The 14,922-nt window shown below is 42.8% G+C and overlaps 1 protein-coding gene across 1 annotated transcript in view; it reads left to right on the forward strand.

The window, feature by feature from the left end:
- Positions 1 to 14,922, forward strand: part of LOC142817919 (DNA mismatch repair protein Msh2-like) — a 127,159-nt gene that overhangs the window by 19,587 nt on the left and 92,650 nt on the right. Inside the window, exons 9-13 of the mRNA XM_075895879.1 lie at positions 353 to 439; positions 2,292 to 2,350; positions 8,195 to 8,315; positions 12,127 to 12,246; positions 13,603 to 13,739. Coding sequence (XP_075751994.1) covers positions 353 to 439; positions 2,292 to 2,350; positions 8,195 to 8,315; positions 12,127 to 12,246; positions 13,603 to 13,739 — 524 coding nt within the window. The remainder of the gene's footprint in view (positions 1 to 352; positions 440 to 2,291; positions 2,351 to 8,194; positions 8,316 to 12,126; positions 12,247 to 13,602; positions 13,740 to 14,922) is intronic.

Below are 14,922 nucleotides of genomic sequence, written 5' to 3' on the forward strand. Positions count from 1 at the left end.
GTGCGCAAAACTTGCTTAAAAGCTAGTTTCACAACAGGGCAGTGGTGCTGCCCTGAAAGTACCCTTTTCAACGTAATTAACGCCACTTGACGCTTGCTTATTACACGAACACTCATTAAAGTTTTATGTGTTTCTTTAGAGCGAGTCAGAAGCGTGAGCTGGGTTAAATTTTTCTTTAAAGTTTCTAATACACAGCTGTAAATTTTGTTGGAATTAATATTTCCTTAATTTGAAATTTAAAAAAAAATAGCATTGTAATAATGGGAAATATGATGGGATACCTCTCACCCCCGGTCAGTGCCTCCAGCACACTGAAACATTGTTGGTGACTGTCCTTATTTCTTTCTTGCAGGCGATTTCAACTCCAAAGAAATAGCACAAGATTTGAGCTGTTTATTGCAGCCGTCTCAGCTGCCACAGGGACAGGCAAGCATGCTGCGTGAGTTTGCTAATCTGTTCATAATGCAGGCAGTGGAGCAGTGTTTGTGCAGTGGACTGAATTTATTAACTCCTTCAGGGTCGACCTTCATGAGACATATCATATTTTTCAGTGTATAACTTGCACGTTTGTATAAGACGCACCTCCTACTTTCTACGACTTTTACAGGGAAAAAAAGATGTAGGGGACACATATTTTTATGAGATGCTCCTATCTTTCACACTGTCAACATCATAAAACTCAATGACGCCCCCTGGAATACTACGTTCGTTGCGAAATGCCTAGTCATGCACTGGCAAAATACTATATTCAAGCGTAACTTCTGAATAATCGTGTCATGAGGCAGAGTAAACTAATATGTATTCCACAGGATTCAAAGCCACATCCTCAGGTGTACTGTCAAAAGTGTCTACGCTTTGGTTGATGGCATTCTGTGGTTGGTGTAGTTGCCGTTCTCAGCTTGTGAGTCGCTTTCATGTGGTGTTGAAAGCAACTATAAGCACATCATTTGCGTTGTTTCTGCAACATTAGAAGCTTCGCGGGAACACACAAACAATGATCGTGCACGTCTGACATCCACACTCACGCATCCAAACTGTGAATGGCCACCGAAAGCCGGAAGCTGCAACTACTGCCGGACTGGAGAGATGCCTGACGCAGAAACTGATGATGATGATGATAACCAAGTGGTACTTACATTTCTGCAGCTGGTGCTGCAGGCGCTACAACGTTACAATAAAACCTTGTGGTGCCCTTCTTTATTTGTTTGTCACCTCAGTTTTGTGGCTTTAAGGATTGGTTTAAGAACAATTGATTGATTGATATGTGGGGTTTAATGTCTCAAGCTCCCATATGAGTACGAGAGACGCTGTAGGGGAGAATTCTAGAAATTTTGACCACCTGGGGTTCTTTTAACGTGCACCCAAATCTGAGCACACGGGCCTACAACATTTCGGCCTCCATAGGAAATTGGGCCGCCGCAGCTGGGATTCGATCCCGCAACCTTCGGGTCAGCAGCCGAGTACCTTAGCCACTAGACCACCGCGGTGGGGCTGTTCAAGAACAATATAATAGTTTGTGTGACGATGGTGGCATTTATGAGGCCGTAATATCTATGGTCGTCGCAGTGTCGTCGCAATATCTTTTTACCTCGCACATTATTTTGAAAAAGCATTCCCAAATTACTTAATTTTATTCAGTTCTTCTTGGAGTGTACATTATATCAGCACAATAAGTCCATTCTAAATAATATATATTCTTGGAGAATATGAAGTAAAAAATAATAATAAAAATATGGTACAGGGCTCAGTTTGCTTCACTATATAGCTTGCAGTCAGTTTTTCTTGAGGTGCTGCAGTGAAAAGTGATGTGTTAAAGCTGCATCTGTGAAAAGGGAAACAAAACGAATGAATTTGATAATCTTGTGTCGTTTTGCTGTGGGTGGTTTCATGTAATCCAGTTGAGGGGTGTGGGTGTGCAGCCAGAGTCCATTAGCAGTGTGTGAAGGGAAGTGCTTTGTCAGTCAAAATTTCGAAATTGGTCTTTAAATAGCTTGCTCTGTTTGTTTGATGCTAACTAATGACCAAGCTTTCAACCAAATCATAAGTAGCCTATACAGCTGTTCCACGATCGTTTCCTAAACTGAGAAGGTGCTCTTACTGTGGCATTAATTTTTTTTTTGAAACATTTTAAAACAGCACATTCTGCTTATGATTGCCACACTGTTTCTTAAGTTTTGTGTCAAGACTGATTGTATGGTCTGGGTCATTTTTCATTTTATTATACTGTCAGCCCCATTTGGGCTATAACAGGGGATTCGATATATTAACACTTGCCTTGTTTTGCCATGTAGCTGAACTGGATCTGAAGGTGGCCATGGATGCCTTGGCAGCCGTCATAAAGTTTCTCAATGTGAGTGCCCAAATTTATTTGTTTTATTTTTTCTGTATGTTGCTGAACATTGCCAAGTTTTTTGAATATATATTAAAAACATGGTTGTTGCCTGGTGCTTTATGTGTGCAACAGATTGAGGATAGGAATGATTCATATTTCTAAGATCAATAAGGGAGCAGTATCAATGGGTGCATGAAGGGGGTGTGAAAGGGGCGAGTTGAAAATAGAGGCCACCTTTTTGGAATGTCATACCCACCACACTGAGTGCCAGGCCGAGGTACCCCTCTTCGCATTAGCAAAATCGTATGATGCCCAGTGGCACTCGGACGTAGTAATATATATCTCTCACATTGGAGGCAGACGCTCCTAACTTCACCACTCCAGTTTCTAGGGCTGACTGGTTGCACAAGAGGCCTGTTCTGTCATTTTACCACCACCACCACTTCCTCCTTGGTCAATGGTTTTGTTAAAAATTTAGCAAACATCTTGCAGAGTTGGCCAAGTTTGCTTTGTCACCAGTGTGACTCTCTCTACCCTCTGTTCATGTAGTGGTGTGCTTAAAGGAAATTTCAGGAAACTGTATTACTTCCCAAAGGCTATAATTACTGTACAGAACAGTAATCTGGCCCCAGCCCTTTTACAGCGAAAGCTGTTATGAGATCAGCACACAGGTCACGTGCGGCGCCAGAGTTGTTCGCGGTGTCCGTAACCGATATCGCAAGAAATAAGAAAAATGACTCAGTAAATAAAAAACATTAAGGACGTAATGGGACTCGAACGCTGGTCTGCTGCGTGCCAGCCCTGCATTCTACCACTGAGCCACGCCGGCCCTTAAGGTGAGGGGGGCGGGGACATGGGTCTTAGGCCTCTCTCATTTATTTTTGAACCAAGTGTGACAGAAGTTGGCATGCTTACTCAGTTTGTTCGCCAGGTTCTAAATGGGTAGTTATTTTTTCTGTAGCTTCGTTGGTTCATTATTTAATTAGGATAACATTATCTATTGTTCCTACTACAGTAGAAAAATAACCATCAGTCCGAAATTTACAAATAGCATAGAGATCAACACTAGAAAGCAGAAGCTACACAACATAGGAAACAATTTTTTTATTGGGTCATTGTTTTTCACTTTACAGTACACTAAACTTCATAGCTCTGAATGTGGCCATTGTGTAGTCACACAAAAGACAAATTAAAAAAAAACTTGCATCAAGAGAAATCGAAAACTTCTTCCTATGTTGTGTGGTCGAAACATATATCTTCATGCTGCAAAAAAAAATCATTCTGCCATATGTAATAGTTTCAGATATATTGCAGGAATTTTCATGCAGTGTGCACAAAATTGCCATTTTGAGAAAATCAAGAAAACAAAGAATTCAACCGTTTTTAACCGTAAAAATATATGTACTTAGAATTACTTAGTCACTAACATATATATACATGGATACAAGAAAGCCTAAGAAGTGCAACGCTGCAAGCTGATCGAAAATTGAACGAGTACTTCTGGAATTACAGCACCATAAAGTTCATTGCATGTAAGCAAAAACAAAAATTGGTATAATAAAAAAATGAAGCTGCCCATTAAAAATTGGCTCTCAGCATTGTTTTTTGTGTGCATTTAGCTACATTGTGCAAAGACAATTACACCTCTTGCTGTTCTAGGTCCACTTTTACCGAACAAGCAAAAGAGAAGGTGAAATTCTGTGCTTCAAGAAAAATGCTGTTAAAACTTTATTTCGTCGTTCCGAGTGAAAAATATCAATGCACACATACTTTTAGTCAGTTAATATGCACCGGGAATGTTAATAGGACAGAGTGTTTGCACGAGCGTGTCGATTTTTTTTAGTCCTGTAGAAAGTTGTCGCCGTGTGCTCGTCTGCCGCAAGGCCTCTTATCGATTCGGCGACTGTACTGAAGGCGATGTGCGACAAGTGTGCACGCGTCATCCGGGATCCGTCTAATTACACGGCGATGTTTTCCGGCTTGTTCAGAATCAGGTACCCGTAAATGTCGCGAACCAAACTTGCTCCCTCGCTCATGAATTTCGAGGCTACACGAGTGCCTAGGTGTTAAGTTTCCTTTTCACGAAAAACTGCCGCATTTTCGAGCGGAGACCGCGACAACGTTGCGAACACATCGTTAAAAGCAGCCTACCTGTTGCCAGTAGCCTCCATTCACTGGGGGCGAGCATGTTCACTGCGAACGAATTGACTTTCTGTTGTTCGTCGACGTGCAGCGTACTTCACTCTGACGACCCATTGCACAGCAAGGTCCTTTCGTTGGCAGGGGGGAACCGCGACATCGGCGCATTTAGCGATAAAACTTCGCTTCCATTTTGTCACTACAAAGACATCTCTTGTAGCTTCTCTTCTGCTTTTTAATTGTTGTCCTTTAACTGATGAGGCTGTAAAACAAAGCCGCTCTCAGTAATGTTGTCGGCAACCAACGGGCTTATACGTGAGTGAGGCCTACACTGGCGACTCTGCGAACGCCGTTGACCGCGGCGAGTTCGTTATCTTTGTTGTCCTGAGCCATAGCGGGGCTCTTTTTGAAGTTCACAGCAAACGAACGATCGCCACACCCGCTTCACAAATTACTGTAGCACGGAACTTCTTTACTGCCGCAGGCAGACAGCAGCATCATGACAAAATGGTGCATGTCCGTGCGCGTCATGATCATGATTCAGACGTCGGAAACGCCACTTGGCCAATCGGATGCCTAGGTTTTGTCGCGTGCCCCAAGCAGACAATAGAATCGCGCGATAGTGCTTCTGGATGACGGGTTTTTGCTGAAAAACCAATGAGCAAGGCGAGCCAGTGGTGGTTGAAAATTGAAGATGAAGAACGACCCTTCCAAACGAGACCAAGATAAACACGATAGCTCGTGTGTGACGGCAACAGTTTGGCGCGGAAAAAGCGGGATTATAGCGCCAATTTGCACTCACATTCATCTCACAGGGATGTTATAAGTTTATTTTGCGCCAGAAATGATTACGCGAGAAGCTAGGAACTTCTCAGATAGGTGCAAAAAATAGGTACGGATGCTGAAAATGTCAACTTCAGAAAGTTGACTTTTGCGATTTTTGGCCTTTTAAGACCCATGTCCCCCTTAACACTCATTTCAAAATTGGCCCTAGGCAGGCTTGATGTTGGGAAAGGAATCGTGCTAATATGAGTAACAAAGCGTTTTAGGACATCAAAGGAACAACCAGGCTTCACACAATTCGTAAAGAGTGGGCCGTCCAATGATTCAACCCATTACAAAAGCTTGTTCTTGATCGCCTATCAACTGTGGCGCATACCTGGTTTAGGCATAATTCTTCATCTTCGTTTGCCACTGCATAAAAATATTGGACAATATTCCTAGCAAATGTGTAGTGGATACCACGCTTCTCCTAAGAATGATGGATAGCATAGTAAATGCTGGCCTACTACACAAAAATTATGATTATTTATGGCGTAGTGGATACCCAGCAAGTGTGCTTGTGGCAGTTACTCGAATAGTGTTAGGAAAAGGCTCTGAAAGGCTGCTCTTCGAGCTTACGCTGTCTATGCAGGTCTGGCGTATTTTGCATTGTGCACTCACACCTCGATATAAAGAACCATGATATAACGAAATTTCAATTACAACAAAGTAAATGAATACTCTTTTAATAAATATTGCGTTAGTAGTGTTCCTTTATGGGAGACCAGCGCTGGATAAGTGGCGCGCCGAAAAAGAGCACCTGGCGGAGAGTCGCGACACAACTCAGCTGCTCGGGCCCAGACGACCGACCGCAGTGTACCACTTTGAGAGCGCATGCGTGTGCAGCTGTCGTGCTTCATTTTAGAACGAACAGCTCGAAAAGCCATAGCACCAGTAATACTGCACTTTGGTTTTGAAAAATGACTTTCTACGAAGGCTACTCTCATATAAAAAGCACTAAAAAAATGGAGAGAAGCCCTGCAAAGTGGACTGCGTCAATGCATGTAGTATCGAAGGGACAGTGCTGTGCCGTGATGACAGCTTCCTCGTCCTCATTTTCTGGTTGTGTGCTTGGTTTTGGGCTAATGCTAGTGCTGGCTGACATGCTCCCACTGATAAGTCCACGGTGTGACAATACCACGCTGCCGAAATCTTCAGTAAAACAAAATAAAAGCAGAGTAAGTGGTAGCTGCGTCATTTTTTTTATGGCATCGTTTGTACGCCATGTTCGCGTTGTGTGTGCACGGGGACATTGATCAAGCAAACCACTGTGGCAGCATAGCACGTGTGGTGTCGTGCTGCTATTCTTGAAGGCGGAGGATAGATTAGCGACCACGGCCGCTGCACTTCGATTGGGATGAAATATAAAAACACCCGCGAATCAAGATGTATGTGTGCATTGGAGAACCCCTAGCGATCACAGTTTTGATACGCACACTACAGCGTACCTCAAAATGATACATATCTTCTTTGGCACATGAAAGCCTAGCAGCTATCAATGTTGAACTGACACAGGCAAGCGGTAAAACTGAAAATGTGTGTTAGGCGAACCAAACAACGAGTGAAAACCGAAGACATTTGATACTTCTCTAGCAAGGCATAAATTCTTATGTTACTTGGCCATGGTAGCCAGTGAGAAAAACGCTTACGGCATCGGCTGACTCCAGAAAGCTAAGCTTCGAGTAGTCCACTACTTTGTTCGTAACAAGAGCCTTGTCTTTTGCACAAATTGAGTTAAACAGAGGCATCTTTGCATCTAGTGTTCGCCGCGAGAGTATCTTTTATAACAGCTCAGAGGCGTAGGTGAACGTGGCCCCGCACAAGTCTTTTGGACAAGGCAGCTTTACACGCAGCTGTTTACAAAAAAAAAAGATTACATTTTTATCGTATTATTCACTTTACGCAGTGGCACCAGATGGAATTTGGAGATGGTAGTCAGATGGATAGACGCTTGGAAACTTTGTTAGTACTGAAGTGCACGACTATACGCTGAGTGGGCCAGATAAAAAAAAGTTGACATATGCTCCATATGCATACTAGACTCATTTTATTTCCGGTGTAACGCCATTTAAACATGACTGTTTGGTCCTGGTTTCTACTGGTGGCTGTCTTCACTGTGGAATAAATATAGTAGACATGGGTCATTCGGTTTAGAAATGAGCACGAGAGCCCTAGACAGGAGAGCGAGGGCAGAATTTTGCTCGCCTGACTGCTTGAATGCAATGCCGCTTCCTCTTTCTATGTCTTCCCTTTCCTCTATACGTCCTCCCTCTTTTTATATGTTATTACTCATGAATACGCAGCAGTACAGCCAGCTCCATTTGGTTTTGTTGCGGTGATGCGCGCACGCATTGCCTCTACCAGCCACCACTCGTCTGCGGTAGCAGCTGAGAAGTGCGCGCTCTCACCACCAGGGTGGTCGTGGAAACTGCAGCGCTGGTTCCCTATAACGAATTTTCGGATATATTGAACTTATTTTCGTGTTATATGGACTTTCGTCAAATCGAGGTTTGTGTGTAGTTGTGTCCTCACTGTTGTTCATTGTACCATTTCAAAGGGGCCTGGAGGGCACAACTACTTGCTAGAATCCCGTGAAACTATTCGCTTCTGTAGAATGAAGTAGCAACATGCCATGTTTATGGCGCCATTTCTGGTTTCGCTCGTACATTGTCGCGGCTGTCGTGGAGATGAGCCTGTTTAAAGTGCTACAAAGAAAATGGCTGCTGTTGCCTTCGCTTTTTTACCCGCTTCACCTAAAAATCATCTTTTCTGTCATCTCTATCAAGGAAACATTGAAATGCTCAAATCTCAGATGCATGCGGCTTGAAAAAATTTGGTGCACTTGGCGGTTTCAGGGTGGTTTACAGGACAGTGCTCTCCTCTATGCTCAATTCTGTGCAGCTGACGTCCTGTGCTGAGCACCTTGGTTGCCTTCGGCTTTGCACATTTGAATTCGGCCAGTTTGTGCGCCTCAATAGTGCAGCCATCCAAGCCCTGGCTGTGCTTCCTGTTGACGGGGAAGGTGAGAACTTTGTTGCTGTTGTCATGATTGCCGTGGAGATGGGTGACACCGGTTTTGATACTCCTCTCAGGAGCATGGAAAGCTCTGAAATTTCTTTTATTAGGCTTTTGTGAGTAGGGAACTTATGGTTCGAAGCGAAATTGAAGTGAATAGTGGTTTTGGTCAAATAATCTTTAATTGAATTCGAATAGTACATATTACATATCATAGAGACAAATGGGCATACTTGTCGTGACCTAACTAACCTGTACAATACTTCTTAAAAACTGAAACAAGGCCTCTGCAAATGCAATTTTTTGGCTTCAAAGAAAGTGGAAACAAATGACAGGGTAAGCAAATATATTGAAAAAAATCATTTTAGGGGGTGAAGCTCCTAAAGCCGTGGCTCTGTCCCTCCTAGCTCATATGTGACCGCCTAGTTCAATTACTCACTCAGCAGATGCAGACGAACGGACGGACAGATCCTGGTTTACCAATGAAACCCTCCGAAGCTTCACCCCACTCATCATCACTCACTCCGTCGATATGCTGTGACTTTTTCTTTTTGCATTACTTAATATCTGTGGCCTTTCCTAAACCAGAATCTGTCGTTTGTTTGTCTCAGTAGGTTTTTTTTTTTTTTTCTAAAAATGACATATTCCAAAACTATTGTAGTGGCCTGCCGTGCCCCTCTCCTTACGTAGCAAGGGATTTCTTGCAGTTCAAGCATCATAGCCGTATAAAGAGGTTAGTTTACAAGCTGGAGTGCATCTGGCTTATTCAGAAAAGAATGGGCCCAGAACTACAAAAGCGAAAGAAAGCAGAGGCATCAAGCTTTCTGACGGGAAATCTATATCTGTTCGGGGACGTCTTAGTGGTATTATCATTGGAAAGCACCGAAACTATTATTGTTTGGCCATTAAAGAAGTAGAGCCAGCTTGGAGGACTTGCGAAAATCTGTGTGGGCCACATATTTTCACATGATGTCAAAGGATACCAATCAGTACCATGGCCTTCGCTTGAAAGACGCCGAAACTTGTTTTGAATTCAACAAAGGACAGTTAAATGGTGAATCATTTCTTCATAAAGAGCAATTTCCAGCATCTGTTATTGAGGCTGTTAAGCCAAATTATCTGGAACTAGCTCATCCCGAATTGCTTTTCAACTGCCTCCGTAAGAAAACTGAACCATAACGAGTTAGATTGTCGAGTAGGAGTGCGTTCCAAAAAAAAACGTTTTCTTGGGCACCAAACACTGTAAATATGCACTCTTGACTCTTTGGTCGCTTTTCATGACGGCTATAGAGCATGTGTGAATGTGCTGAACTCTTTTCGAATGTTGCCAGGGCACTGTGCAGTGCAGTGCCTACACACTTTAGACCTGCGCCAACAATACTTTGCTAACAAAGCTGCACATCAGGCGACAAATGAGGCTTGCCAAACAAGACGTTTCGACAAAAAAAAAAAAATGTTATTGGTGATGAGTATCTATTGAATGGTTCCGTCGATTCGCTGTTATCTCGTACTTTTTAAATACAGATTGTCAACATTAAACGTGATTATCTCAAAACAAGCTTTTTCTGAACTCCATGTTCCTTTTTCTCAGCCACCACAATATCTAGAATCATGTATTTCGGTCAGTAGTTGGATAACATAATAGGTAGGATTGTGCGAATATTTGAATGCTTCAAATATTTGAACGAATAGTTGAGTGTTCGAATTCGCTTCGATTCGAATTTAAATTATAGAAAATTTAGAAGTATTCGCAACGAACGAGTAGGTGTGTATTAGTCCGGATGTAACCACCTGTAAAGTTATTTTCATGGCAGTGTAAGGGTGCTAAGCCATGAAAACACCTATTCAAGAGAAATTCACTCTGTCGCAAACTTTCAAATTTAAAGGGGCCCTGCAACACTTATTGAGCATAATAAAAAAACGCTGCCAATCATTAGTCGAGGCTACAGAGAACACGCGAAGCAAATCTTATGGTGCAGCGCGCGTCCCGCGATTCACAATAAATTTTGAAAGCTAAAAATTGCTCTCTTCTCTCAGCAAACGATACTATAAGCTCAAAAATCATTTGTCACAGCCATTGGCTCATTTGAGCATGGTGCACTCGGTCGTTACTGGGGTCGTCGGGGGAGGCTGCCTCTTGTCCACGAGTACGTGCGCGATCACACCAAAACGTATCTGAAGGGGAAAAAAAAGAGAAAAAGTGCTCATGGTCACGAGGCATGCGTGACGTTTTTCCTTTCGCCATGCCATCTCTCCCTGCTTAGCTTCCAGCTCTTTTGTCGGCTTGAGAAGAGAGAATGAAATTGCAGCGTGTGAAAAATTTCTCGAACTCTGCTTGTACTGGACGGATTCCAAAACTTTTGTGGGGTAAATTTGTGAGGCGACAAGCTTCTTTACTAGCTCCATGGCTACTTGAAAAAGTGTTGCAGGGCCCCTTTAAATGTACATGTTACCTTCAATTCATCATTTTATTAAACTTGTAATCATGGCTTATATGCTCTAAGTATAATAAATTTCAATATGTTAGGTATTTTACAGGTTATCACTCGCATCCTACCGAAAGTCATATGCCACTACTACTCAAGGTTGTTTCGACTTACTTTGAATGAAAAAAAAAAAATGAAACATTTATAGAGGCCCTATCTCAATTAAAAAGTTATTGTGCAGGTCAGTTATGTCATGATATTCTCATTTTCTATATATATATATTACACATCATTTGAATTCAATTCGAAACTATTTGAGCAAAATTAGTTACTATTCGCTTCAAACCTAGACTTCACTATTTGCACAAGCCTAGTAATAGAGATTATGCCGAAGCAGAATTACTGTTGTGTGAGAAATTACTTTTCTGCAACACGAAACCTAATGGCTAATATTGAGTGATAATTTGGTAACTGAAGCAAAAAATTTGCAAAAAATGAGTGTTACAATTTTCAGTGCTAGTTCTGCCTCACCAAAAATAGAGAAATGACTTATTATCACAGGGATAGTAAAATCATTACTGTAGCTCTTATGGTTATGGAGAAAAATGTACATAAGTTTCGCCTAAACTACATGGCTGGTATAAAGGCTTACCCTGTTCCCTTAATACAAATTGATTTATTTATTTCGAATACTTCAAGTTTTCAATCAGTTGAATCCAAATACTGTTATATTCATTCGAAAATTCAAAGCATTAGAATATTTGCACAAGCCTAGTCATATTATATGTGGCACTTTGACAAATTTTATCATTCATTGCCTGACAGTCTGGTTATTGCTGATCTTACTTGTCATTGCGGAAATGGCTTGACCAATTTTTCGCTCATGCACTAAGAGATTTCATGAGCTCTTGCACTTGGTGAAAGTGCAGAGGAGAAAAGTGGGATGGAAGGAGCAGCGGAGCGCTTAAGAACGAAGTACCAAGTCACTGAAATCTGTAAAGGCAACAAATTAAGCAAGATTTTACAGTTCCCAGAGCTTGCGGCTGCAACCAGCCTTGTAACAAAGGCCTGGCAGGCAGGCTGCTTGGTGTGTATTGTAACGGGCGGACGAGGACAACTAGAAGCACAGGGAAAAACAGGAGAGACCCTGCAAGCTGGGCACCATCTTGTCCGCTACCCAGTTTATTCTGTGTCCAACGATTAAACGTATCTCCCCGTAACATCATTGGTGAAGGTGCTGGGAAAATGCCTGGTGCTTTAGTGTTGCAGCTGCAATATATGCAGGCACGCAAGGCCTGTTGAGAGATTAAAAATATTGGTGTGACAATTTTCCTGCGACTAGTGAGGATACATGCTAGCATTGCTGAAGCAAACTGCTTTTCTCAAATGCAGGTCCCAAGGCAGCCTCTGAACCAAGCCTCCTGCGTTTGCTGAATCGATGCCGCACCGTGGGCGGTCAGCGTATGTTGAGCCAGTGGTTGCGACAGCCACTCTGTGACCTCAATCGCATTGGTAAGCGCTTAAAAACCAAGAAATAAATACTTGCCTCTTTTAGCACTTTTGTAATTAAAACAGAATTGCCAAATGAGGAAATGTGTGTGTGCGGTACAGTGAGTGGCTTGACAGTGACAGTGTCGGCCAAATAAGTGACCCTCTACACTCATCTAGCCAGGGTCGATCGACTCCACATGGCGCTACTGCATTTAAGCAGTGCTCAATGGCAGATTAGGGTACAGACGTGCAATAATTTACCAGGAAAATCTGATACGTGTGTCTATCCGATATCTCTCTCTGGCAGTTGCTGTTTATTCGTGGTGACAGCGTCGAAATGCTCCTTGGCGTCGCCACCATGCATTAGTGGACAGCCATGAAGAGAGCTAGCACCTTTCCCCAGTTGGGCACTTTAAAAAATATTTGCTCTGGTATTACAGTTGTTCATTTGTTGGTAGGTGGTGCACCTCAGCAGATGCAAATTTCGAAGTGGTGGTTGCTACATACAGTGGACTTCTCTTAAACAGAACTCGGAGGGGCAAGAAAATTTGTTCCATTTATGAAAAGTTTCATTTAAGCAAAGCCCACAAAATGAATGAAATATGACTTTATTTAAAAATCACCAACTGTGACTGACTGGACAAAAACATTTTGAAGTATGCAATACTACTATAGCTGATTAGAAAGAAAAATGTTTCTAATATTGTTGACTTGAAGAAAGGAGGTCATAACAATTTGCTTGGCCTTGTTCACACACTTTCTCACATACTAGGAGTGCATTGCTAAAAGGCTGGGTAGGAACTCTGTGCCGCCATCGTGTTCAAAGTAGCGCTGAAACGGGATGACAGCATTTCTTGCTGCACTGTCAGCCACTGAAATGGGCTTGAGATCACACACCATCTCATTACCACTTGAGTACTTGAGCTATAGATTCCTCAAGGCTGTCTCCCCGAGTTCACGACGAGACTATTTAGGGCCCGTAACGAGACGTCGATTGCTTCTCGGTGTGCTTAGACATGTGCAGTCACTGAATTGGCTTGGCTAGGCTAGCTTTGACATTTGTTCAATGGTTGCTTGACTACCGTGGCCACTTCCATCGTTCATGGATTTTGCCCGTTTTAGTTTCGTTTATTCGATGTAAGCTTAGAAAAATGTTCCGATTACCAGAAACTTTTTACGATTAAATATATAGGAGACCAACCAAATGTGCTTAGATAGTTTCGTTTATGCGAATTATCTGTTTAACCGAGTTTCGTTTAATGGCAGTCCACTGTACTATCATTTAGATCATAGTCATTCCACATTCCTAGCAGGTGCATGTCAATGAGGTTTTACTGTATTTTCTGTGCGAACAGCGTTGTGTACTCTTTCTTTCAGAGGAGCGTCTGGACCTTGTGTCTCTGCTTGTGGACGACTGGGAGCTGCGACAAAGCCTTCACGAGCAGATGCTGCGACAGTTCCCAGACCTCTTGAGGCTGTCACGCAAACTCCACAAACAGCGAATCTCCCTGCAGGTACGGCTGCTGTGTGCTTCCTTGCTGGGGTTCTAGCTGGGACACTTAAAGACGACAGTCTTTCTTGGGGACCTTCGACGGGAAAATTTTGATCTGTCTGTGAATTTGTCTGTTTATCCACTCTTAATGGCACCGGGTACTTGAAACGGCCGACCCTATCCGCAGCGCCCACAAATGTTGCTCAAGATTCAGTGTTCATACTTGTGCCATTCTCAATACAGTTTAACCCTGCTACAATGAACGCCGCTTTACAGAAATTCCTGCTACAACGAAAAATTCACGCTTCCCCGTCAGCAGCCCATAGGAGTCAATGCATAAATATTGTCGCCTCAACGAACACTTTTAAAGACAATAGACCTTTTAAAGACCTTCGACAGAAAAATTTTGGTCTGTCTGTGTACATTTGTCTGTTTGTCCGCCCTAATGATACCTCAAACGGCACCGAACGACTCCGAACGACTAACCCCATCCGCAGCGGCCACCAATATTGCTCAAGGTTTAGTGTTCATAGTTGTGCGATTGTCAATTAAAAAAGCAAATATTGTGCATATGTGAGGCGCCATAACAACATGTCTATGTTTTGTATGTCTGCCTTTTTACTAGAAGAGGACACACACAAAACACTCTAAGGACTGTAGCCTTTAACGTGCTGCGCTGACAGTGCAACGCGATGCTCAAGAAGGTGCTTCCAAGGCTTTGCTACGACGGCACAGTGGTGGCACCTGCCCGTCGCTTTCCATTCTACACCTTATCACCTCCGTGACTGGCGCGCATCTTTCTCCGCGGTCGTGCATGCCTTCACTTTCGAAGATAACTGCCAGATGGCTCTCGTGTTTAACGTGCCTAGATGTGCTTGTTTGCCTCCGTTACACGCTCGAGGCACCCTAACGCAGCGCCTTCAGAATACCATTCACCGATTTTCTTGCGCAGAACATTAAATAAACATTTTGTTCACTTTTTCCAGACACAAGACTATCGTCTTTCGACGACATTTACAGTGTAACATGTGGATTCGGGCCAATTCTTTTTTTTCTTCTGCCATCCAACTTCATCGAAATTTCACAATGCGATTCCAGGCTCAGATATTTATTGCTATACAGTAAACCCAATATTTAACATTTTGATGCATTTTCAGAACCTGAAAATACGTCGACGAAGTCCAAAACATGCGTTGACACTTCCT

Source organism: Rhipicephalus microplus, chromosome 5, assembly GCF_043290135.1.
Source record: "Rhipicephalus microplus isolate Deutch F79 chromosome 5, USDA_Rmic, whole genome shotgun sequence".
Taxonomy (NCBI): Eukaryota; Metazoa; Arthropoda; class Arachnida; order Ixodida; family Ixodidae; genus Rhipicephalus; species Rhipicephalus microplus.